The sequence below is a fragment of the Dipteris shenzhenensis genome, chromosome 6 (assembly GCF_047967505.1).
Source record: "Dipteris shenzhenensis isolate YYH24624 ecotype China chromosome 6, Dip_SZ_1.0, whole genome shotgun sequence".
NCBI classification, from domain to species: domain Eukaryota; kingdom Viridiplantae; phylum Streptophyta; class Polypodiopsida; order Gleicheniales; family Dipteridaceae; genus Dipteris; species Dipteris shenzhenensis.
The window spans coordinates 14827965-14855101 of NC_141601.1; the positions used below are offsets into that span (position 1 = coordinate 14827965).

A 27137-nucleotide genomic window follows, 5' to 3' on the forward strand; every position below is an offset into this window, starting at 1 on the left:
GCCCTGAGGCTGGGAATAAAGACAGAGGAGTTGGGCAGGGCTCTGGATGCCAGTCACTCCCTTGATAGGGAAGCTCCATCTTCATGTACAGAGTTATGTGGATCAGGAAGACTTCTTCATTTCTCCATGGAAACATCATGATGTAGTTTTGGGTATGCCTTGGTTTCATCGCAAGGCAGTGAAGTTGACTCTTCTTGAAAGAGTGCTGGAGTTTGTACATAAGGGCAAAGTACATCGTGTGGTTGCTAGGAATAGAGGCGAAACTATTCCTATTGTATCAAATAGTTCTGTTGGAAAAGAAATAAAGTCTGCAGTTTCAGCTTACATGGTTTTTGTAAAAGAGAGAGATATGGAAATGCATGCTGAAATAAGTAAGGCAGATCAGAATAAATTTCAGTTTCTTGAAAATTTTAAGGATTTCTTTTCTGACGCTTTGCTAGGGGAGCTACCCCCTGAGAGACCTGAGGATCATGGCATAGAACTCATTTGTGGCAGCATAGAGAGTTAGTGCAACTCAGCGAGATGAGATTATGACTCAGGTGCAGGACTTGTTGTCCAAGGGGCTGATTCAGCCCAGTTCTTCTCCTTTTTGTTCCCTTGTACTGCTTGCGTCGATTACTGCGCACTGAATAAAATGACCATCAAGAATAGATTCGCTATTCCGCGCATTGATGATGCACTAGATCAGTTAAATGGAGTTTCAGTTTTCAGCACGATAGACCTAAAGAGTGGCTATCACCAAGTGAGGATACAGCCTCAGGATGTGCACAAGATAGCGTTCCGTACTACTTTTGGGTTGTATGAGTATCTGGTGATGCCTTTTGGATTGACAAATGCCCAAGCTACTTTCAATAGGATGATGGATCGTATCTTCCAACCCTACAAACAGTTCACTGGTACCTTCTTCGATGACATAATTGTCTTTTCTAAGTCCGAAGAAGAGTACAAGGAACATCTTGCTATAGTGTTTCAAGAGCTGAGAAATCATCAACTCTATGTCAACAGCAAGGAAAGTAAATTCTTCCTGGAAGAAATCCATTACTTGGGGCATATAATATCCAAAGGTGGGATATGGATGGATCCGGCAAAGATTTGTGTAATTCAGGAATGGCCAGATCTGAAAACTGTGCATGAAGTTCGAAGTTTCCTAGGCCTGTGTTCTTACTACAAAGGATTTATAAGGCATTTTGCGGATATAGCCGCTCCACTCGACGATCTTACCAAGAAAAATGCAGCTTTCAGATGGGGAATCCCACAAAAGACAGCATTCATCACACTCAATGAAAGGCTGACCACAGAGCCAATCTTAATAGTTCCAAGTTTGTATCAGCCATGTGATGTGGATTGTGATGGTTGTGGGCAATGTGTTGGGGCTGCATTGCATCAGAATGGTCATGTAGTGGCCTATGAGAGCAGGAGACTCCAGGATGCAGAGAGATATCTGGGAATTTATGAGAAAGAGTTATTGCTTGTAATTCATGCCATCCATACATGGAAGCATTATCTTTTGGGTGCAGATTTTACAGTTAAGACAGATCACCAAAGTCTGAGATACTTTTTGACTCAGACAAGACATTGGTTTAGATTATGCCTGGCAGGCTTTTGTTCCTCGGATGCAAGCAATTATTCGAGATTATGGCAAATCCTGTGTTAATTATGGTCAAAGAGTTCTTTTAATAGTCAAAGAAGTGACTACAGTCAAAGATACTGGACTCTGGTCAAGTAAGCCTGATCTCGGTCGGGGAGACTTGGTTTATTACCAAGAAGGTTAACTGCGGTTAACCAGAGGACCACAGAGCTGACTACGATCAGAGAGTGTTGATTCCGAACAACGAGACTTGGCATACGCCAAGAGGGTTAACTACAGTTAACCAAGTTGTGCCAACTTCGGTTGGAGAGATGTGCCAGCTTTGGTTGGAGAGACTTGGTCATAATTAAGGCGTCACGACCATTGGTCAAAGCTCCTTAATTACGACCAAGAGGGTTGACTTCGGTCGACCAAGAATTGTGTTCTACGTTTTGTTCGCATGTTTGTTCAGTGGGGACGTCCACCTGCGACTAGGATTAGTCCACAGTATATTATTTGCATGCAAAGGGCTAACAAATAATGGGTGCCATTGTGGTCCGCTTTAATTAATTGTTGTAGGTACTATGAGAGGCTAAAGAACCAAGTAATTTGGAGCATAGCAAGTATTTCGGAGGCCACCTGCGTGACCAAGTGCTACGAAGATCCCAAAAATTGCCCTTAGAGGCATGTAATAGGACTTAGTCTAGATTTTAGACAAGTGGCATGTTGCCATTTTGGAATGAGCTTTAAGCTCTTGTAAAATGAATTCACGTTTTGAATTTGTAACAGGCAGCTCTATGCTGAACTCTTGTACTCAGATTCTCTTGATGAATAAAAACCTTCGGGGGGGTCCAGCTCGACGATTGTCCTGGGCCCTAGTGTATCTGTAGAGAGAGGGAGAGAGTTTGCAGAGTGTTTTTGTAATGAAGATTGCATCCCTCTCCCTGGGATAGGGGGGTTGTCGCAGATTTCATCCCTCCCTTCTCACCGCTTATGACACCTACTTTGAAGGTGTCATACACTAACCTCTCTCTCCCCTCTCCCTCTCAGTCAGCCTGCGCTCCCACACGCAATTAGCATCAGCTCCTCCATGCCACTGTCGTCTCCATATCTTACCCAGCTCACCCAGTCACCACCCACTATTCAGCCTCATCCTCATACGTATGTGCCACAGCCCTTCTGGTTTCAGCTAGGACACGGACGAGCTGACCCACCAAAGACTTGGGAGACCTTGCTTATGGAGGTAGACAGTATCCGTGTGCGTGAGCTGGAGCTGACACGCTTCGTACAAGAACAGGTCCAGTTCACCCAGGAGCAAGACCATGTCATATAGGAGCAGGCTCGCGCCATTCGGGAGCAGGGTGATCTCATGTAGGGACTCAAACATGATATCTCGCAGCTCCGGCAGGCAGCACTCTAGTTGTTGAGGCACAGATTGCGAGCATGCAATCTATAATTGAGGAGACTTCCAGATGGGTCAACGTGGCCAAACGGGAGCCTGTAAAGGCAACCGTTTCCACTACCCTCATGGAGGAACATTAGAGAGCCAGTAAGGCTCTCAACATCAGAGTCAGTGGGATCCTACGCAGTGAGGCTACACCGATGATAGATGCAATGGCTTTCGTGGCTACTACTCGGGCTGTAGCTGAGCATAGGATCGAGAGGGCGTGGCAGGTGGGAAGAGACTCCACCTGACCTACATAGGGAGGTGGGGCCTATGAGACTCAGTTCTCCGAGACCTTATCCTGCACCATTTGGAACTGTAATGGTACCATATGGTCAGAACTAGGGAACTTCTTGGAATCTTACACAGATCGCGACATAGTCTTTTACACAGAGACACATCAGAGTCCAGAGCGCCCACTACCTGTAGTCAGCGGGTACACGTGGGAGTCTGCTTATAGAGATGAGATGAGGGACGCAAGGGGAGTACGAGGGTTAGGAGGAGTAGCAGTTCTTGACAGATCCACCCTTTTGGGGACCATCTCAGTAGAGCAGAGAGATGCACATTCCAGGTTTCTTTGGATCCGGATGCGACACATGGATAGCTGGGATCTGTTTGTTGCAGTATACTATTTCCCTCCCGAGACCTCCCACTTTGCTAGAGATATTCGGGATGAGGTTGAGACATTCTTATTAGCAGCACTTTATCAGTCCATTGTTGACTTCTCGAGCCGCAGAGAAGCCCTCCTAGTTGGGGACTTCAATGCGAGGATAGGTGCTCGTCAGGTACCACTCCTTGACTTCAGGGATGATTCCATTCTACTGCCAGACATTGACCTTGAGAGAGCAAGTATGCTACGGGTTTCGGCTGAGAGGCAAGGCTCAATCACATCTTATGGACAGGTCCTATTGGATCTAGGCAAGAAGCATGACCTTATTATTTATAATGGTCTTGATAGATGGCCCGCCTCTAGTGGTCTCACATGCTTTCCACGTGGGGGGGGGGGGGGGCTCTGGCGTTGTTGATTACATCATGGGATTCCCTACCTTCACACCTCACATCATTGATTTTATAGTAGTGCCTCTTTCTCCAGGGGTTGATCATATCTACCTATTCTCTAGTATTTCCACTCCTTGTCGCACATCACCTTCCACCCCACAGATTCCTTACTCCACATATCATGAGATACACGTCACCACCACGATCTCTCACCTATTTACTCAAGCCGTCTATACATACTTCTCACTTATATTGACTTTATACCCCTATTAGAGGACCGCATTGCCTTGATCACCCACTCACAACACGAGCCTTCCCTTCACGCTTTCCCGCACTCCACTCGCTCCACCCGCCCACCACCACGTGGGACCATACCTTTTAATATTGGTACGATCATGAGTGTAAGGCTTTACGTCGTCAGCTTAGATTCGAAACCAAAAACAATGTTCTGAACGAACCTATTAAAGGACGGCGCTGCCTTGATCACCCGCTCACTACACGAGGCTACCCTTCACGCTTTCCCTCACACCACTCTGGCTCTACCCGCCCACCACCTTCTGAGACTGTACCTTGTAATAGTTGGTACGGTGATGACTGTAATGCTTTACGCCGTCACTAAAAGTAACTCCTCCTCTCTATCAACTAATGGAGTATGGGAGATGAAATCGTGGAAGACAAACCTAGAAGAACCCATGGTAGTTTGGTAGCTAGGAGAACTATGGCTATGATAGTGAAACGTTAAAACTAAAGTAACTTTGTAACCTTTATATACCCAAATGTTCTAAATATCTATAATAAAATGAATTATATATTTTTGAGACAAAGCTTGACATTGACATGAAACAAAACCATTTAAAACATCAAAATAAATTGCACCATTCCGAATTGAAAAATGTCAAAATCCACAATTGTTCCACCCCACATTGTTTACCATCTTTAATATTGTGGGAGGGATAAAAGTAGCACTATGCATTGCTTCTCTGCACGCTTGCCTACCTTTTCATCATTTAAGGTAAAATGGAAGGACTTAGACATGCCATCCTCCATGACCAATAGGTGTTCCTGCACGTCCTCGAGAGTCCATTGTGACGTGACAATCATATTCTTGACATCTCCTAAATGAGAATCAATACATAAACTTACCCTTGTATTATCATCATCGTTAGAGTCAAGGGGGAGCCAATAGCCACTTGTTTTCTTCCAACGCCTATATTGGAAACTTGATAATTATAACATTTAGAGGAAGATGTGGTACTTGACAACCACATTGTCCTTACATACATGGCATTGAAACAGATCATTCTTTTGTTCACCTGACCTGCTTCCCCAATTCACCCCAAGCAATTCCTCAAGGGCATTCTCATGTAGGTGCTTGCATGACTACATGGTTTTTGTTCTGTGCATCTGGATATTCTGAAAACAAGAAGCAGAAAGGTACGGAGGCATAAACCAAGACAACCTTACCCCATTAGAGCCAAATGTAAACTTCATGGCCATGCCCACATCCTTTGCAATATTTTCCTTGTATGATTGCACTGTTCTTGTGTCCACCATGCTGCAATCCATGTCTTCAAGTTGTGGTGGTGTAATGCATTGAAGATGGCTAGAGTCTGATGCCGCCCTTGGAGTCATATACTTGGCATTATACTAATAGATATTTCTCTATTTCAAAGGAGTCTGAAGGAAATTCATCTACTATGTTCAAAATACAATTTCAAACTAACTCATTACACTTAGAAATCTTACACAAAATGCAGACTTACAATGTAATGGTATTGTCGATTGATTGCTTGACAGAGCAAGGTGCATGTCCATCCCCATGTAGATGTGTTGCACCTTTGCAAGCCATCCTTTCTTCCCAAGATTGAACTTCATGATGCGGCCCTTCCATTCATGCAAAAGATCACCTTTCTTGCTCTTGGGAAGCGTATGTGGACCCTTGACAGATCCTCTTATGGCTATCCTATCATTCAAGCTATATGTTCAAGGCACCCATTCACCCAGTGCATTTTTTCTCATGTGGGACACAGAGGACGTTTATGGTCTCCTCCCCATGCTTGTAGAGAGGTCACAACAACAAGAGTGGACCTAAAAGTGAAATTTAAATATCCCTCCTTTTGAATGCATGTGGTACACTAAACGTTTTTTAGGTGAATCCCCCAAGTGTCTCTCTAATCTCATTGACTGAACTTGTAGGGCCTACATCCCTCCCTTCCTTTGTGACTTGTTGCACACTCCCTCATTGCTTGTAAAGGCTGTAATGGTGCAACATACAACTCATGCTTTGGGACACACTTTAAGAACTTCAATACTTCGGTTGGAATCTAAGTCGGTGATGTGGAATAGAGCTTCCCCCACAACAATGTCATGCCATGTAGATCTTTCTTGATTTGAAATTGGTGTTGAAAGCTTAGCTCATTCAATTGCTCACTGACTGACATTGATTGTTTCTACACTGTTTCCTACCAGTACTTAGTTGCAGTAATGAGATACGGACGTGGGAGTGTCTGTTTTAGTTTCTACCTAAAAGATTGATGGTAGAACCTTTAGTTCTACACTCAATCCTTTCATTTTGCTGAGTTTTGGCATCATCATCTGTTTTAGAAGCTCTACACATCTTTTTACTATTTTGGGGAGTTTTGGATCACTTGCATTTGGTTATCGTACATAAATTGTCCCTTATTCTGCTGAAGGGGAGATGAATAGTTTTGCCATTTCTGGTTCTGTCCAAGTTTTTGGAATCCTATTGTATTGGCCTAAAAAATCAGGAGTTGTTGTTCTAGCTGCCCTCCCTTCTCCCTTCTCCCTCCCCACCTCCCCCCCCTCCCCCTCACCTTTCAGCCAGCCCCTCCCCCTCCTCTGACGGCCCCTTACCCCGTCCTCTCCTTTGGCCCCCCCCTGCCATCCCCCCCTCCTCTCTCGGCTCTCCTTTCCCGCGCCTCCCCCGTCCCTCTTCCCCCGCCCCCGTCCCCTTTAGCCATCTCTCCCGGCCCCCCTCCCCCTCCCCCTCCCCCGCCCCCCTTTCCCTGCTCCCTCTCCCCCGCCTCCCCCGCCCTCCTTTCCCCACCCCCACCCCCGCTCCCTTCAGGCCCTTCCCCTTCCCTTGCCCCTCCCCCGCCCCCTTCAGCCTCCTTTCCTGGACTCCCTCCCCTTCCCCCGCCCCTTCAGCCTCCTCTCCCGGCCACTCTTCCTCTCGCCCGCCCCCCTCAGCCCCCCCTTGCCTCCGTTTGCCACCGCCTCCTTCAGCATCCTTTTTCCTTCTGCTTCTTTCTAGCAGCATTTTCTAGAGCGGACAGAGTGTCATTGTGTTCAAGTTGGCCTTCCGCAACGGACCATCCTTCAGCCAATCCTCATCCACTTCCACTAGCCGCAAAAACAATTACATTTTCAAAAGATGAGTTGGAACAACTCAAAAAAGATACAGAACTGGAGATTTCCACTTCACTCTTTGCTCACATCCATGGATAGCACCCTTCTAGGTTACAGGCTAGGGACTGGATGCTCACAGCTTTACTTGGATACCTTGCACGGCACCTCACAAATGTTCGTATGCTTCGAGGCTCCTTCCAGGTGGTTTTTGATTCTCCGGAAGCAGCAGGTACAATGCTTGAGGCTAGTCCTTGAGCTCCAGGAGGATTGTTTTGACACCCTTCACGTTGGGATTGATCCTGTGGAGGAGGATATCCGGGTCACTTCACTGTTGATTAGATTCCCTGGCCTCCCTCAGGTTTACCATCGACTCTTATCATCCATTGGAGCTGCTTTCGGGTTGATCACCGAGATCCCCAATCTACCTCGCATGTCTTCTTCAACATGAGAGACAGTCAGATCGGATGGGGTGTTGCATGTTAGGGTCATTGTTTCAGACCCTAACATCTCACGGATGACCACATCAAGCTTCAGCATCTAGATGGCTCATTCTTTAGGCAGAGAGTCGAGATCGCTGGGAGACAGGACCAGTGTAGGATTTGCATGACTCCTGAGCACTTTGCTAGAGATTGCCTGAGGAAAAAGAAAAGACCCAAAAGGTCCACGGGTGCATCGCCTCATCACACCACCTCGGCGGTACATGTGGCACGTTCTACCACTAATTCTCGTGCTATTGGACCTTTCACTTCTCGCCCAAGACCTTGCTACAACCTCTCGTCCTGGAACCTCTTCTTCAGCGCGACCAGGACCCTTAGCACGTCCTATTCTTGTTGTCCCCCCTTGGATGCCAGTAAGAGTTGGTGTTCCCTCTCCACTGCAAGAGGGTACTCTTGGCGCTACAGACCCTTCATCCTTACAGGTAGGAATCATCACTATCTTGGTTCCTAGTGCTGATGTGGTTGCCTCTGTCCCCTCAGTTGATTATCAGGAGGGGCTACCACCTGTGGAGCGAGTCGTCGTTGATCCCCATGTGATTGCTCAGTCTTCGGACCCTCCACTTCAGCAGCCCCTTTCCTCCTCTGCTCCTCTTTCCTCACCTCTTGATAGAGACAAGGGGGTTATTGCTTCTACCCACCATCTATAGGGATCCTCCACACACCGGGACCAGGATCATCACTCAGGAACTCCTTCGCAGTCCTGGCAGACTTGGCAGAGTTTGAGTTAGAGGAGGAGTTTGTACCCTCTACTTTTGGGGAGCAGGCTATCGGGATCCTTCGGACAGAGATTCCCCTTCAGCAGGTGTGGGAGTGATTTTCCCTATTAATTTTCCTTCTCTTGATAGGAGGAATTTTTCCCAGGAGAGGGTTGTCTCGGCTACCAAGTCGGGTAGGATTTTTGTCAGTTGGAACGTTCAGGGTCTCGGAGGTGTGCTGCATTGCCGCCGTAGGCAGCTGATTGTGTTATCGGGGGACCCATCGATATACTTATGCTTCAGAAAAACAAACTAGATGTTAGAAATTGTGCCAAGTCGGGTAAGCTTCTTTCAAATCATACTTTTTGGTCGCCCACCTTAGGCACCTGGGGAGGTACTTGCATTTGTGTCTCTTCTTAGATGCTCCCCTTGGTGATTGTACACGGAGTCATAGTCCCCTCTAGAGCTCAGTGGATCATTCTTTTCATTGGAGGGCGCAAGGTTCGCTTTTTTAACCTGTATGCCCCCAATTTGAGAGGGGATCGTGTCCTTCTATGGAAGGAGCTTCTTTCTTGGTCCCCCATTGCAAAGTCTTGGATTATAGGAGGTGATTTCAACATGGTTGAGATGCCCGCAGACAAAAGAGGGGGTAGTGAAGGTGGCCTTCATTCCCTAGAGAGAGCAGACTGGAATGCCTTCCTATTTCAGTTTAGTGGTAGAGATGTTTGGTAGGATGATGTTTTTCACACTCAGCCACCCACAATCACGTCTTTTTTCTTGGTCGAACACAAGGTTGCAGATGCCTATTATGGATTGACAGATTTTATGTGAATGATTGGGCTTTGAATAGCGGTGGGACTGTATGCATTAGCATTGGGGTGTCCACTTCATACCATTTTCCAGTTCTTTTGACGATTTCAGAGCCTTGGGTGAGAGCCGCTTTGCCAGTATCAGGACTCTAGAGGCCTTTTATGTAGAGGAGGGCCTCACAGAGGCAGTGTTACGGATTTGGGTATCTCACATGCAGGTTGGGCAACTATCCCCTTCATATGTAGTTGCAACCCTCTCTGATATTAGTGACTTCTATCATTCAGTTGCTCGTGTCAGGAGAGGTGAGATTCTCATGCGAGATATTGGTATCCACTAGCAGCTGGCAGCTCTTTAGAGAAAAGAGCAGAAAAGGCCTACAGATTCTTGGATCCAAGGGTGCCTTGCTGCAGCAAGGGCTCATCAGTAGTTAGTGGAGACCTATCACTCTGTTGGGCACTTTGTATAAGATTTTGGCGAAATCAGTCTACGTTTGCAACCCTTTCTTCCAGATCTTATACATGATACGTAGATGGGCTTTGTGCATGGCAGAAGCATCTTTGATAACATCTTTTCAATCTGGGAGGTTTTTGACTGGGCAATGCACAACCATAGGCTGGCCATTCTACTCCTGGACTTTGAAAAAGTGTATGATAGGGTAGATTGGGGTTTTCTAGAGGAAACCCTTGTTCGCTTTGGATTTTCCAATGCATGGATCAGAGGGGTGTCCGCTCTTTACAGATCAGTCCACTGCTAGGTTCTTATTGGTGCAGTCAAGGGAGACAGGTTTCAGATTACTAGATCAGTTCGGCAGGGATGCCCCTTAGCCCCCTTTCTCTTTTTATTTGTGGTTGAAGCTATGAGCATCTATATTAGAGCTCAAGGTGATAATATTGGGCTGAGGCTTCCGTTGAGGTAGGGGGAGTTGTTGGATAGTGAGCTGGCAGATGACACATTAGTTTTTTGGATGCCACACCACAGACACTCACCTCTTTCATGATAGCTTTGGATTTGTTTTGCACTGCAGCAAGGGCTCATATAAATTGGAACAAATCCAATGGCTTTCAGATTTGTCACGAGGACACTCCAGATTGGGGGGTAGACATTGGGCTCACTTGGATTCATAGGGGTGTTTCCATCAAGTATCTAGGATGCCAGGTTGGGGTGGGCATCTCTCCAGCACAACAATTCGCTCCCGTGTTGGAGAGCATCAGGAGGAAACTCCTTTTTTGGAGTTCTACCAGACTTGACCTTGCACCCAGTGAACCAGGTGCTGTTGGCTACTGCCTGGTTCGTTTGTTCATGTTCGTGCCGATCTAGAGAGTGTATCACTCAGCTCAAGAGACCTATCAGGATTTTTTAATGGATGGCACTACAGATGCTATAGCCAGGGTGGCTTGGGAGACCTTCACTCTCCCCACAGGGGAAGGGGGTCTCAATATTATTGATGCAGATTTGCAGTGAAGGGCCTTGCTTTGTAAGATGGTGGTGAGAGGATTGATGCCTGGACAGGAGCCTTGGAAGGATTTTTTCTTACGCAGCATTTAGTTCTATACACCTTGTTTTTGGGGGAGATTGGATGGACAGCTCGAGATAGCCCATCTCAGATCTCCCTCTTCCCCTCTCATGGATGCCATTTTGAAAGCTTGGGACAGCTTTAAAGGCACTCTTTAGAGAGTTCCACCTTCCTCTCGTGAAGAAATAGACAGGCAGCCTATCATGTGGAATGATTGTATATTGGATGAGCATGGCAGATCACTAGGAGCGTCACATTATATGCAGTGGTCTAGATCGGAGAGGGACCTGCCTTCACAGTGGAGGCCTGGAAAGCCTTTAGGAAGCTTCTAGAGGATCAGATACTCTTATCAGTCAGCCACCTCAGAGGGAGTGCAGTCAGGATTCAGCAGATAGATGCAGCTATATCAGGGGAGTGGCTGGATACAAATGACATGCTGATCATAGAGTCCACTTGGTTGGGTGCTTTCACAAGGAGGGGTGTTCGTTATGGCCTTGCGGGATGCACGGGAGGATGCCCTTATCTTTGAGGTTCAGTCCAGAGGCAGGCTTCACAGATCTTCAGAGGATATTCTTTTGGGGACTGCCTTTCAGCCTGTTCGGATTGCAGGTTATATGGAGTGGGGCAGGGATTCACAGTGGTATTTTCTTCCTGACCCCGTTCTTCTGGCACTCGGGTCTTGGAGACTCTGGTTATATGGTGTTTCTCCCATTAGGTCCTTGTAGTGGGACCGTGGGGAGTGGGAGTGGATTGATGAAGGGTACCGAGAGAAGGGCATCCCCTTCTTTTGTCACATAGTCAGAAATGCCAAGAGATTCCAGCTCAACAGTAGAGGTTGGAGGCTCTCAAGAGCTCCTCATTGGGATAGTTTTTAGATTTCTGAAGATGCACAGAAAAACTTTTGGAGAGGCTCTGGAAATCTCTCTGGAATAGAAAAATCATTGTTTTCTTTTGTCTTTCTATTGATGGAGGAATTGCAGTGAATCTGTGGGGATCCAAGTTCGGGGTTGACCGTACATGTCGTCGATGCCACATAGCAGTTGAGTTAGTTTAGCATTGCCTCTGGGAGTGCAAACAGGCGAGGATGATCTGTAAGGGTGTTGCTAGGATACTTTACATATTTCATAGAGCACCGTTCGTCTCTTACATTGGAGGGGTGTTGCTAGGATCAATTGCATGGTTGTCTGTTATTGGTCATCATGTGTTTTTCAAGGGACATGGATCAGATTCAACCTTCTTTGTATGATGCCATCTTGTGCAGCCATGTTCCCTCCAGGATGTTCCTTTCACTTCTTTCAGAGCTTCCCATGTTTCTATAGACACATCTTGGGAGATTCTTGCTAGTATTTCAGCTTGGCATATTTGGAGGGCTAGATGTAAAGAGGCAATGGAGAGTTCCTAGGTTCACCCTTCCTAGACTATGGCAAGTATATGGACTGATACTATACACACTTTGATAGCCATTTGGGCGAGCATGCAGGGATCTTCGAGAGCAGCTACCGCTAAGGATTGGGATTTCACACGGGTTGACCCACTGTATGACTGGGAGTCTCCTCATATATGTACACTGCATTCATGCGCTTGAGGTGGAGCTGAACCACTTTGCATAGGAGTAGGCTCACTTCACTAAGGAGCAAGCGCTTATTATACAGCACTAGCATGCTAGTCTCATTCAAGAGCTCAAGTGGGACATCGGAGAGCTCAAGAAGGAGGGGTCTTCTTTGAGCACTACTTTGGGGGGTATACAAGCAATAGTAGTGGAGGCCCAGATAGCCACCATGTAGTCAACCATTGCAGAGACATCCAAATGGGTAGATGTGGTGATGTGGAAACCTCAAAAGGAGGGGGGAGGGCCTGCCACTGTCCTCTCAGGGAATCCCGAGCTAGGTAGCACATCTGGTGACATCGCACACACTGTTGAGGAAGCCCTAAAACCTCCATCCTCTATCGAAGCTTGCTCCCGTGGAGGGTCTTGCAGTAGATGGCTTCTAGAAGGGATTCCATACTCTCAACAACCAATCTTAGTCTCAGAACCCTATCATCTGTCAAAATAGAGGCATTTGTGTTTGGTGGAGCCTGGAGTACTGTGCCAAAAGCTCTGCCAATGGAGGGGAGGATGGCCCTGTACTATACCAGGAGCCCCAGGAAGCGGAGCGTCACCGGGAAGCACGGTACATGAAGAGTTGTATCCATCCTCCGCCACTGTAAAGCCATGGTACCACGGGAAGAGGTAAACCAAGTGTGGACCAAGATAGATGGGGCTGTGCTCCACACGTGTTAGGGTGTTCTCGGGTGAGCTCAGATGAAGAAGGAGAACCCCTCTTCCGTAAATGGTGACCTCTCGAATATGGTCCCCCTCTAATGCTAAGCTCGTCTGTAACCAATCCCGGATTTGCTTCCTCGAGGGTGTGAGCCACACAATTCTACCCATGACTACCTTATCCTTGAGAGACTGAACTAATAACTTCACCTAATGTTTGTTCGAGGGAGAAGGAAGACCTTGACAGCTTGGCAGCCGAAGGTGGTGCCAATAGAGCCCTTCTTGCTAGACAAGAGTCGCCACCAAGCTTTCGTTCTTCAAAGACCAAAGAAAGAATCCGGCACTGCAAGAAAGGGAGGGGGGTTGAAAAATGGGGGAGGAAGAGGATAACCAAGAGCTTAAGCAAAGGGTTGCTACAAGGTTGCATGGCTGCCTACAAAACAACACAAAAAGGAGGTTGAGAAACTGACACACGATCCCAATCAAGGATCTAAAGAGGAGCTCAAAAGCTGAGAAAGAACCAAGTGCCCAAAACTTGTGGAGAAGAGAAGGAGCCCTAGAGCCGAGCTACTGCAAAGGGAGCCCGGGCCAACACGGGAGCTGGCGAGCCGCTATTTAGCTTACGAAATGGCTACTGACAATGCTTATGAGCAACTTCAAGCCCAACACCAAGAGAGTTTAAGGGGGGCTCGAAATAGTCCCCATTTGCTTCCAAACCTACCTTGACTAGAGAACACAGGGCCCAACAGCTTTGTGAACTACCGCGTCTGTTTGGAGGGGAGCTTGGGCCTTCCTAGAGCCTTGGAGGCTGTTGAATGAAAGGCACGCCTAGTTGGAGGTGCACTAGAAGTACCACGAGCACAGTGGAGGCTGCTTCCAACAACTCATGGGCTGAGAGCGCGACACCAATCAGGGGCAGAGGGGGGGACAGTGTTAAGGGGAGGAGCAGGGAGCAATTCGCTTGATCATTCCTCATAATTGTACGAACACAAACTCGATGCTAGAAAGTACCCGAACTCAAGTAAACTACTTAAAGGTCATACTTTTTTGGTCTCCTCCTTCGGTCATCAGGGGGGAGACATGCATTTAGTGTGAGATTCCTTTCTTCCTCTTGTGGTTGGACACGGTGTCATTATACTCTCCAGAGCACGGTGGATCTTTGTGTTGATTGGGAGACGTAAGATTGGTCTTCTCAACCCTTATGTCCCCAACAACAAAGGGAATTGTGTTTTTCTCTAGAAGGAACTTATCTCTTGGGCTCCCATTCCAAAGTCATGGATTATTGGAGGTGACTGCAATATGGTGGAGTTGCCCTCAGACGTAAGGAGAGGGAGACAAGGTGGCATTCAGTCACTGGAGGATGCTTTGAGAGATGATGCCTTTTGTACTTGGCTGCATTCGCTCCTATTCTCTTTGTCGAGTTGCGGATAGACAAATTCTATGTTGATGATTGGGCACTAGATAGAGGTGGTTCAGTATGCATCGCATCGGGGGTTTCCACCATGCTTTGCGAATTGCCGCGTGTGTTCGGAGGTGTGTTCGGAGGGGAGCTTGGGCCTTCCAAGAGCCTTGAAGGCTGCTGAATGAAAGCCAAGCCCAGCTAGAAGGGAACTAGAAGTACCGCGAGCAATGTGGGCTGCAGGGGCGGAAACACCAATCTGTGGAGAGGCTGAAGGCAAAACAGGGGGCGCCAAGAGGGTGGGGGAGCGGGAGCAAGGGTGAGTAGGAATACCGAGGGCGGGGGGATGGGGCATTGTTAAGGGGAGGAACAAGGAGCAATTCATTTGATCAAGCCTGATAATTATAGGAACACAAACTCGATGCTAGAGAGTACCCAAAGCTAGAGGTAAGCTACCTAGAGGTCATAATTTTTTATCTCCTCATTGGGCCATCAAGGGGGAAACATGCATTTCAGTGTGAGATTCCTTTCTTCCCGTTGTGGTTGTACATGGTGTTATTATACCCTCGAGAGCACAATGGATCTTTTTGTTGATATGGGGGACGTAACGTTGATCTTCTCAACCCTTATGCCCCCAACAACAAAGGGAATTGTTTCCTTTTCTAGATGGAACTTCTCTGTTGGGCTTCCATTTCAGAGTCATGGATTATTGGAGGTGACTTCAATATGGTGGAGTTGCCCTCTTGCCCTCAGACAAAAAGGGAGGGGAGAAAAGGTGGCATTCATTCACTAGAGAGAGCAGCTTGAGATGCCTTTCTTGTATAATAACAGAGATGCTTTGAGATGGTGCTTTTCACACTTGGCCGCATTCGCTCCCATTCTCTTCGTCGAGTTAAAGATAGACAAATTCTATGTCGATGATTGACCTGAAGTGGAACCCCGCCTCTCGAGAAAGTACCTGCCCAAGTGGAGGAAGTGAGAGGCATATCATCTGTGTCTATCCAAGCCTCTGGAAGGGCTGTCTCAATCTGCAAGATCCTCCCTGCACTCCCTCTGAGATGTCCTGTCAACCTTGATTTGGTTTCCTCTGGAAGCCTACGGAAAGCTTTCCAAGATCCCAAAGAAGAAGCAGGTCCCCTCTCCCACCTGGCCCACTGCATATAGAGTGAGGCACCCAGTGGTCTGCCACGATCATCATGCATTGCACCAAGGGTTTTCATCTAAGATCGTTTCTTGGTGGTATGATGATTTTTGAGACTCACTTGAGACACTGCTCTGCCAGTATCAAGATTTCAGTTGCAGTGTATGTAGAGGACCTCACGGAGAATGAGTCACAAAATTGGGCGTCTCATTTTTAGGGTAGAGTGGGATCTCTTTCACTTGTGGCAGCAACCCTTTTTGGTATTAGTGATTTTTATGGTACTGTCAGTAGTGCTAGAAGGGCTGAGATTCTCATATGGAAGATTGGCCTCAGCAATAGTTAGCAGACTAGTAGAGTTTGCTAGGTCAGACCTTTCAACAGGTCCCGACATACGTGCCAAAGATGATGCTGAATGTAGAGTTCGGCAGAGTATTCCAGCATTGTGAAGCTAGATATAAGAGTCTCGCTTGATGCACCTTTCACCAATGTGAGTCAAGGACTGCACTTTTTGCCCTTCCCAAGGGCAAGTGCCCCAGGCTCAGATGGGTTTACAACCACTTTTTTTATTGCCTTTTGGGACATGATTGGGGTCCATGTTACTTCAGTCTGCAAGGCATTTGGGGCTTTGGTATTATGCCTGATTCACTATAGAGGTCTCATTCGTCATATCCCAAAACGGGGTTACAGAAATTTAATTTCTTAATGGACACCAATTACTCTCTTGGGCATTTTTAAAAAGGTTTTGGCATGAGCTATTGGTATGCGCTTGCAGCCCATTCTTCTGACCTCATCCATGATACGCAGTCAGGATTTGTTCATGCATGAAGCTTTCATTATGAAGGCTTCACATTCGACTTGCCAAAGGCTTGTCATTCTACTCTTGGACTTCAAGAAATCTTACAGGGTTTTTTTGGAGGGTACTCTTCTACACTTTGCTTTCTCAGATTCTTGGACTACAGGGGTTTGCTCCCTATATAGATCAGCACACAACTAGGTGCTTTTCAGATGAGAAAGGGGAGAGAGATTTCAGATTTCTAGATCAGTTTGCTAGGGATTCCCTGTTGCCCTTTTCATGTATTTATTTGTGGCTGAAGCAATGAGCACATTTATAAGATCGCAGGAAGATGTTACTAGGTTGAGACTTTCTCTGAGAGAGGATGAGGAGCTCTTGGATAGTGAGCTGGCTTGTGATGTTTTTTTGGATGACACTCCATGGAACCTCAACTTCTTTTAGGCAGCCTTGGATTTATTTTGTTCAACAACAGGTTCACGTATTAATTGGAATAAATCCAATGGCTTTTAGACTCATTACCAGGACATCTAGGTTGGGGTTGACTGTATTTAAACTTGGATTCACAGGGGTGTTTCTATTAGATATTTTGTCTGCGTTGTTGGTATGGGCATCTCTCCTTCGTAGCAATTCGCCCTAGTGTTGGAGACTATCAGGAGGAAACTCCTTTTTTGGAGCTTAGCCAACCTTGACCTTGCTTTCGGGGTGGTGGTGTTCAACCAAGTACTATTGGCAGCGGCATGATTTTGTTTGCTCTTGTTGGTGCCATTCTAGGGACTATGCCACTCAGCTCAAAAGGCCAATAAGGAATGACTACGTCACTCAGCTCAAAAGGCCAATAAGGAATTTTCTTTGGAGTAGTCTATATGGTTCAGCAGACATCACAGCCAAGGTAGCTTAGCTTGATCCTACCCACATGGGATGGAGGCCTCAATATAATAGATCCAAACTTGTGGAGCATAGCTTTATAATGCAAGTTGGTGGTTAGAGGACTCTTGCTAGTACAAAAACCTTGGAAGGATTTTTTCATTGGATGCATATAGTCCTGCTCTCCTTCCACAGATGGAGATTGGTTGGATAGCAACACATGGATACAATTACCTAAGCCCATCTTAGGGCTCCCTCCTCTCCTCTTATGGCTGCTATCGCGAAAGCTTGGGTCAGCTTCAACATTACCATTTGGAGAGTCCGCCCTCCCTCTCGGGAAGAGATGCCTGTCATGTGGAATGTCACTTGATGATCATGGCAGACCATGGGCCAGCTTCAGCAGTATTCTTTGGAGAGTTCGCCCTCCCTCTTGGAAAGAGAGTGATAGACAGCTTGTCATGTGGAATGCCGATATACTTAATGATCATGGCAGACCACTTGGTACTTCTCACTATTTGCAGTGGTCTAGATGGGAGAGAGGTCCACCGTCCTTTGTGGGTTCTTGGAAAGTCTTCAAAAGCCTTTTAGATGATTGCAGACTGCAATTAGTAAGTCCCCTCAGAGCAAGTGTAGGGATAACCCAACAGATTGATGCAGCCATACCCTTGGATTACGTCCAGTAACTTGGCTCTCTCATTTTGGACCTTTGTTGTTTTACGAGAGACATTACTCTTCTTGGGCTCTTTTGGCTCGATGACATTTGGTTGAGTCATGTTATGCGGATTGATGTTCTTGGCCCTCAGTATAGACTTACACATGCCTCTATGGATACTTCATGGGAGATTCTGAGTATATCATCGTGGCATATTTGGAGATCCAAATGCAAAAAGTCTTTGGGTCTTTGGGACTGCAGTCAGGTGAGGACTGTTTGGAAAGGGGTTGCTCGGATACTCAGCATCTTTCACACTTCGCCTTTCTTCATGACTTGGGGCTTGGTCGCATGGTTATCTCTTACCGGGCCCCAGGTGTTTTATGAGGGTGAGCCTTCTTCTTGGGCACTCTCGGTCCGCCGGCAGGTGATAGAGCCCTGCTCTCTGCAGGATGTACCACTTACTCCCTTCAGAGCTTCTCATGTTTCAGTGGACACCTCTTGGGAGATTTTGTCTAGCATTTCCTCTTGGCACATTTGGAGAGCCAGATGTACTGAGGCCTTGGATGGCACCATCACAGGTGTTCACGGGTATTTGGACTGACACGGTTCACATTTTGATAGCCATATGGGCTAGCATGCAGGGCTCTTCACGGGCAGCCTCTTCTAGAAGGACTATATTTCTTCGAGTTTGGAGGGGTTCTCCCTTTTTCTCGAGGTTTCTACCGGATTGAGATGGCACTATCAGCCTCAATCCTTTCTTTTTGGCTCTTGAGCTTTTCGTGCATTGCATGATGTATCCCGTATGGAGCTTGCTCTAACGGTTTTTCTTTAATACTTAATAGAAGTCTCTTTTTGCAAAGAAAAAAAAAAGTCTTTGGGTGGTTCTTATGTCGATACTACACACACATTGGCTAGTATTTGGACAGCTACAGTACACACCTTGGTAACCATTTGGGTTAGCATGCAGAGGTCTTCACCGGCAGCCTCTACCAAGAGGACTATTTTCTTTAGGGAGTGGAGCAGCTCCCCATTCTTCTCGGAGCCCTAATAGGGTTGAGGTCGCACTTTCAGCCTCAACCTTGGATTTTTTATAGTTCTCATAGGAGCTTGATTATGCCCCCCTACTAGGATATTTGTTTTACCATGCCTCGCATGATGATGTTTGCCCATGAGCTTTGCTCTTAGAGTTTCTTCATACTTAGTAGAAGTCTTTTATTTACCTTGTCTATATGTAAGAGGTATGCAAAAAACTGTGAGCATAATATTATGTGGAGTGCACTTCTTCCTGCGAATCATGCGTAACAGCATAATGACTTGTGGTCTTTCAAATCCAGCCCACTCAGTCCTAACGAGGTCGCATCCCAAAAAAAGCCCGTGCATAAAGTGCTGCTGGTCTGATGATGGAATCAAAGAGCATGACTTTTGTTTGCACATGCTGAAAATGGGCCTAAAAACACCATCTCTCAAGTCTTAGTGAGGCATGTCCTCTGGTCAACTTTTCTCAAGCTGTGGGCTTCATACTGAATTGTGGTTTTACGAAAATGCATCCCATGTTCACATATGATGTGACAGTGTCAACCTGGTGCCCTGTCAACCTGAACGATTCATGCTGGACATGGACCTTGCTAAGTATAGAAGAACATACTGTTGGTCTTCCCAAGATGGACCTTCATGTCCTGACTATCACAAAAGGTCTTTAAAGTTGCCAAATGACTTTGTAGGCCTCCTGGTGTTTTAGAGACTAGGACCATGTCACTGGCATAGAGAAGAAGAGGGACTAGTGTCTCTACTAATGCTCACAGATGAAGCCAAGGGGGGATCCCTCATGCTAGTCTCTCCAAGTTAGCTCACAACCAAGGACTTGGTGAAAAACGAGGATGGCAACTCTGACCATCCAAAGCATACCTGATGGGCACCATACTTTACACGCACCTCAACATAGGTGGTATTCACACACGTGCAAAGTATAATGCCCATCGGGTATGAGCGCATTCGAATAACACACCATTGTGCCTGTGACTCTCTCTCATATAATGCTATAACTGCCTAGATGAAATCCTTAGCTGCTAATTTCCAAAGATGTGAAATGAGGTGCCTAGGTCCGTGAAGCAGAAGTTAAACTTCTCTTCCAATTTTTTCCTTCTTAATAAGATCTCTAAGAGTGAAGATACAGGCTACAAGAGCTCTAAGAGTGAAGATACAATTTTCTTAATAAGAGCTCTAAGACTGAAGATACAGTCTACAAGAGAGGGGTTCCATTTACATCATGCCTGACATGTTGTGTGTGTGGATGCCTGTCCCTTCAGCCTGCTCACTGATATGTATCTCACGTGTTATATTACCGCCCCCTAGCCTCCCCCCCCCACCTCCCAAACACACACACTTTTTTATTTATAGTGAAAACTTTGAAGGCCTTATATTACAAGATAGCTATCCCAGAAAAACTGGTAAGCCAAAAGATTACTTCTGGCCATACTCATATGTTGGCTTTTGAGCGTCATCATTGGTCGAATCTTTACTTCAGCTCAGTCCCAACACACTCTTTTTTTTTGGGGGGGGTGAAAGTTTGCTACTTTATATTGCAGAATCACTGTCCCAAAACAAGATGTGGAAAAATACATCACGAGAAGATCTCAGCCCCCACACACATACACACACAGCAGGCCTCCAAGACACCCACTGTCACGTCATAAATGCATTTCGTACATACAATGGCCTGGATGTGGAGTTGTGAGGTAAATTATGTGTAGTGCTGGAAATTTTGAGGAGTGAAAGGAAAGAAGCTGATTGTTGATGGCAATTAGGATGACTGAACGTTCTCAGAATAACTTGGAAATGACTAGTTGATTTGTGGACATTGTTTCTTATATGTGCAAAAGTTTCATTGCACTGCCACGCTGATTCAGTGTGCCTTCCACATATATTTGGAGAGTCTTAATGCTCTTCTCATTGTTCTTCTCAGTTGTGGCCTGCAGTGGCGAAGGAGGTTGAAATTGGGAGGAGAAGTAGCAGTAGAGAATTGTACATTGGAGGGAGTCAGGGCCTTGCGCACAATGCTTAGTGCCACAGTACATGATGTGCTGTATTACATGAGTCCTGTATATTGTCAAGACATCATTGATTCGGTCTGTTTCAACCCCATACTTTGCAGAGTCTTTCCTTGGCCTGGAAAAATGTGTAAATTTCACTAGTGTATCTCATAATTGTTGTCAAGCTTATTGCTCATCTCTTTGCACAATAGATTCATCCATTTTTTTGGGCAACAAGGCCTGATCCACGGCTTGATTTCCATTGAATGTTTTCACTACAGGTGAGTGGGCAATTGAACAGGCTCTACTTCAAGTTTATGAAGCGGAATCCTAGTTTTGATGGCAAGGTAAGCTTTCTTTCACAGGATTTCATTGATATGGATTGGTTGAATTCGCCCCATAATGTTGCATATTATCTATTCTTGAAAAGATTATATATTATGTTGAGGAAGGCATAGTCAAAGTGTTAGTCAAAGATTATATATTCTATTGAGGAAGGCATAGTCAAAGTGTTAGTGCAGTGATTTGCAGGGGCCCCGTGTCTGCAACCCCTGAAGGCCAGGGTGCGTGCAGGGGAGCACATCCTCCTGCCACCTAGACTCCCATGAGCGTATCAGGTCCCAAACTGGACCTATGGGACAAGGTAGCTCTTGAGCACACACTCAGCCTTCAATCACACCGTATTCAATCAGACCATATCACCTTTATTACATGAGTAAATTCAGCACCAAGGGCTCTAGCCCCAACATGCCGTGCCATAAGGTATGCCCCACTCTGCTATCATTTCCCGAATCGCATGCTCCTGTTATGACCTGGGAGACTGTCTGGAGTGGATCGTGGAGTTTTCAAACTGCCAGTATCTATATCGTTGCTGCTTGGAGCTATTTGGGGTTGGCCAGTCTTCAGTTCGTTGCATCAGAGAGCTTCAGTTTGCAGCCGCACCTGTGAAGAGGAGTTTGCCACTATTTCACATCAGTTTGGGACTGCTTTGCTGAGGATTTCAGCATCCTGTTACTAGCCTGGACCAGCCAGGGGTAGTAGACAATGTTCTCCTTGATCAAAAGAGCCAACCTTTGCAATTGCAATTTTCAGCCAGGGGATGTTCTTGCATTTTTTCAGTTACTGCTTTGTCCAGAGATCTTGCCAGATGCCCAGGGACAGTTAGGGTTTGCTGTCCTTCAGTTTGCAATTTATTTGGGCAGTTGTCAGTGGTTGTTCTTGATGCCCTTCATCTGTTTGAGCTTGCGCTGAGGTCCTACCTTGGATTGCTAGGGTTTTGCACAAGGTTTTTCTTATCAGTATTCAGTAATTGTAGCTACCACCCTTTGGGGATTCCGAAGGCGGGTGACACCTCCTAGCAGCTTGATTTTACTTGGATCCAAAGGAGTGTCCCTATCAAGTACTTGGACTGGCAGGTTGGTGTGGGCATATCTCCATCAGAACAAGTTGCTCATGTGCTGGAGAGTGTCAAAAGGAAGCTTCCTTTTTAGAGCTCAGCCAAACTTGACCTCGCTTCGAAGGTACTGGTGGTTAACCAAGTATTGTTAGCCATGGCTTGGTTTATTTGTTCTTGTTGGCGCCATTCTAAGACTTCATCAGTATGCTCAAAAGACCAATAAGGAATTTTATTTGGAGTGGCCTAGATGGTTCAACAAGTACCAGAGCTAGGGTGGCTTGGAGACTCTGATCCTACCCGAGTGGAAGGTGGCCTCAATTTCTTCGATCCAGACGTGTGGAGCAGAGCTTTATTATGCAAGGTGGTGGTTAGAGGATGCTTGCAAGGCAAGAATCTTGGAAAGATTTGAGATGCATAGAATCTTGCACTTCTTCCACTGGTGGAGATCGGAAAGGTAGTTCCAGATGAATCTTTACATCAGCCCATCTTAGAGTTTCTTCCTGAATCCTCACATGTTATGGATGCTATCTTGAAAGCTTAGAATAGCTTATGGAGAGCTCCCCCTTCATCTCAGTAAGAGATTGACAGGCAGCCAGTCATGTGGCATGATACTATACTTAACGAGAATGGCAGATCACTAGGTACTTCTCTTCACTATATGCAGTGGTCTTCATGGGAGAGAGGTCTTGCATCCTCTGTAGGCTCTTAGAGGAGTTCCAAATGCCTTCTTGATGATCATAGATTCTAGTTAGTAAGTCGCTTCAAAGGAAGTGCAAGGAGGATCTACAAATTGATGTAGCCATACCCTTGGATTGGGTTCTTCCGGTTGACAAGTTTCACTATCTAGACATGTAGCTAGAAACCTTTAAGAGATCAGGGATCCCAATTCAGGTTGTGTGACTACGAGGGTCATAAGGGGATGCCTTGCTCTTTGATGTTCACTCTGGGAACAGGTTATCCAGATCTGCGGGCTTTTCAACCTACCCGGGTTGTAGGTCATGTGGAATAGTATTTTTGGGAGTCAAGATGGTAGCGAGACCCTAATGCGGGTTTGAGCTCATGGAGGCTTTGGATTTGTGGAGGTGTCCCTATAGAGTATTTGCAGTGGGATTCCAGACAGTGGGAATGGATTGATCTAGGGCACCGAGAGAAGAGCCTCCTCTTTTCCAATAAATGGTTAGTAATGCCAGGAGTTTCAGCTCAGCCTTGAAGGCTGGAAGGCCACTAGATCTCTTCATTGGGAGAATTTTCAGATTTCTTATGATCTGCAGAAATCCTCTTGGAAGAGACTCTAAAAATCCCTTAGGAATAGAAAATCCACTCTTTTCTTTTGGATTTCTATTCATGGGAGATTGCCATGAGCCAGTGGAGAGCGAGGTGTGGGTTAGATTCCACATATTCTTGTTGCCTCTCTGTTGATGAGTCTATTCAGCATTGCTTATGGGACAGCAGGTGAGGATCATTTGGTAGGGGATTGCTAGACTATGGAGCACCTTTATGCATTCTCCTTTCTTCATGACGTGGGGCTCGGTGGCATGGCTCTCTTTCGAGGCCTCGGGTGTTTCACGAGAGACATGACTCTTCTTGGGCTCTTTCGATTCGATGACATTTGGTTGAGTCATGTTCTCTGGACGAGGTTCTTGGCTCTCCGTACAGACATGTGCATGCGTTTGTGGATACTTCGTGGGAGATTTTGGCGAGCATATCAACGTGGCATATTTAGAGATCTAGATGTATAGAGGCTTTGGATGGTTCCCAGGTTCACCCCACACAAACATTGGCTTGTATTTGGATGGACATAGTACATACTTTGATAGGCATTTCGGGACTATGCAGGGGTCCCCACCAACCACTAACCACTATCTTGTCCTATCTTCCTAACCTAAGGCATCCCGGTAATACTACATCTTATTATTATTAATGTAATATTCGAGGAGGCTAAGGGCTGGAAGGACGAAGCTTGGACGAGTAATGAAACACTCCTTTAGCTAATCTCTTGGATTCCTCGATTTACGGACAAGGCAAAATCACAGGCGATGGCATCGTAATTTTCCTCCCAGCCACTCTCAAGCATTGCATGCCTCAAAGATACGTAATTTCATTCCTTCATGCTTATCCACAAGCCTACAGTTCCCTAGATGGTTCCCTCCTGCCACATGTCATCATTTTAGACCTTTAGCTTGGTACACCATTTACCCCTCTCTTGGGGCACAATTAAACCATTTGCCCCTTGGCATTCTTACACATTTAGGTGCACCTAGGCCTGAGCACTCATAACCACCTAGTCGATGCCAATACACCCTCACCTAGGACCTTGGCAGTTACTTCCTTTGACCATTTTATTTACGCACCTAAAATATTACAAAAGTCGGTCATCTAAGAGAAAATGCCCACCGATCTTTCCGAGGTCCTGCTATCTCGGCTAGAGCATAACAATCCTTCCCTCTTTAAGCATCAGCGTCAATTTGGGAATACTCTCCGTAACTGGTATACGGATTCCCAGGTAGCTTCCAATAGAGGTAGACCATGCCATGCAACCAACACCGTGGATATATTTCGATTGCGCACTTGCATTGTTCCTCGGTCCAGGATTCTTGTTGGTTTGCGTCTTGCATTATTCTCTATCTCCTGAAACAAAACAACAACACCTTCGATTAGTGAGTCATCTGTATGCAAAAATTTCTTTAAACGAGAAACATGAAACACTGGGTGCACCTTACACCCCGGTGGTAATTCTAATTTATAGGCTACCTTGCCTATTCTTTTTAGAATTAACCATGGCCCACAATATCGAGGTGATAACTTAGCACACTTTTTTGTAGTCAAAGACTTAGAGTGTGAAGGAACTCTGAGAAAAACTTTTTCTAATTTCTTAAATTCTCTAGCGGATCGGTTTTCATCCGCATACGCCTTAGCTCTATCCATAGCTTGGCGGATGTTAGCTCTCGCAAGTGCTAACATCTCCCGCATCTGAACCACAAAGTTCGCGGCATTAGGCACTTTCTGAGGTATTCCAACTATAGTTGGATTCACTGGTCTATAACCATAGTTCAGCTCAAACGGACTGAACCCTGTAGAGGAATGTTTTCTATCATTGTAGACAAACTCCAACAATGGCAACCACTTGTTACATGTATGTTGCCTCAATGACACATATGCTCTAAGCATATCCTCTAAAATTTGGTTGATTCTTTTTGTCTGACCATCCTTTTCTGGATGATCACCACTACTCATTCCCAACTCAGTCCTTAGTGTCTCAAATACCGCAGTCCAAAAATGACCCGTAAATTTGACATCTTTGTCTGACACTATGCATTTGGGTAATCCATGCAGATGAAATATATGTCTAATAAACAAATCCGCCACTTGCGGGGCACTAACAGACTCTCTAGTTGGAATGAAGTGAGCCATCTTGGTAAGACGATCAACCACCACAAGGATAGAATCATATCCACCTTGTGTCGTAGGCAGTCGTACAATAAAGTCAATGGAAATGCTCTCCTAGTTACTTAGTGGTATCTCCAAGGGTTGTAAAAGTCCTGGTGGCTTCACCCGCTCTGCCTTACTTACCTGACACGAAAAACAACGTGTCACATATTCATGAATATGCTTTTTCATCTTTGGCCAAAAGAAATCTCGCTTCACGAGATCATATGTCTTCTCGACTTCTGGATGTCTTGCACATGGGCTATCATGGCATTGCTGAATGACTCTCTGCTTGAGATCATTCTGATTAGGTACTACTACCTTGCCATTTCTTTTCAACATACCATCCCTTATGGCATATCTTGCATAAGTTTGGCCTTTTCTGGATGCCAGGTCATCCTTTTCCCCGGGTTTTAACACATGAGCCTTAGGCCAAAGGTTGTGAACGAACTCGTCCACCTTTTGAGTTTCTCTAATCTCGGTCATTAGAGCACTCTCTAACACCGTGAAACTCATGTTATGCATAATGCGTGACAACGCATCAACAACTTTATTATCTTTTCCTCTTCGGTACCGAATCATCAAATTAAACTCCTGCATGAGTTTTGCCCACCTAGCTTGGCAGCCTTTCAAGTCAGATTGTTTACTAAAATGTTTCAGAGTATCATGATCAACATCCACATAAAACTCTGATCCATACAAATAATGTCTCCATGTTTTCAAAGCATGGACAACAACATACAACTCTAATTCATGAGTTGGCCAATTTCTTTGAGAGGGAGAAAGCTTCTTGCTTTCAAAGGCTACTGGCCTTCCCTCTTGGAGGAGAACTGCTCCTACCGCAATGCCACTTGCATCGGTTTCCAGGAACAACGGTTTCTGGGGATCAACTATTTTTAACACCGGTTCTGTGACCACAGCTTGTTTTATGGTGTTAAAACTTTCTTGTTGATTCTGTCCCCATATAAAAGGTACTTTATCTGAGGTCAAATCAGTCAATGGCGATACTATTTCGGAATATCCTTTGATATGCCTTCGATAAAATTAGACAAATCCCAAGAATGATCACAAAGCGGTCAAACTCTGAGGGATTGGCCAAGTCAGTATCGCAGCCACTTTCTTTGGATCCATTTCTACCCCCTCTGGAGTAATTATGAATCCTAAATATTTAAGTCTAACCATACACAGTATAGTTTTCTTCTTATTTACATAAAGACTGGCTTTCCTCAAAGTATTGATCACTATTCTTAAGTATTCATGATGCTCAGTAACACTGTTACTGA

The 27137-nt window shown here is 45.8% G+C and overlaps 1 protein-coding gene across 1 annotated transcript in view; it reads left to right on the plus strand.

Annotated features, from left to right (window-relative positions):
• LOC147900830 (phospholipase SGR2-like) overlaps window positions 1-27137 on the plus strand; it is a 210065-nt gene that overhangs the window by 101266 nt on the left and 81662 nt on the right. Inside the window, exons 9-10 of the mRNA XM_087375771.1 lie at window positions 20979-21128; window positions 21314-21379. Coding sequence (XP_087231897.1) covers window positions 20979-21128; window positions 21314-21379 — 216 coding nt within the window. The remainder of the gene's footprint in view (window positions 1-20978; window positions 21129-21313; window positions 21380-27137) is intronic.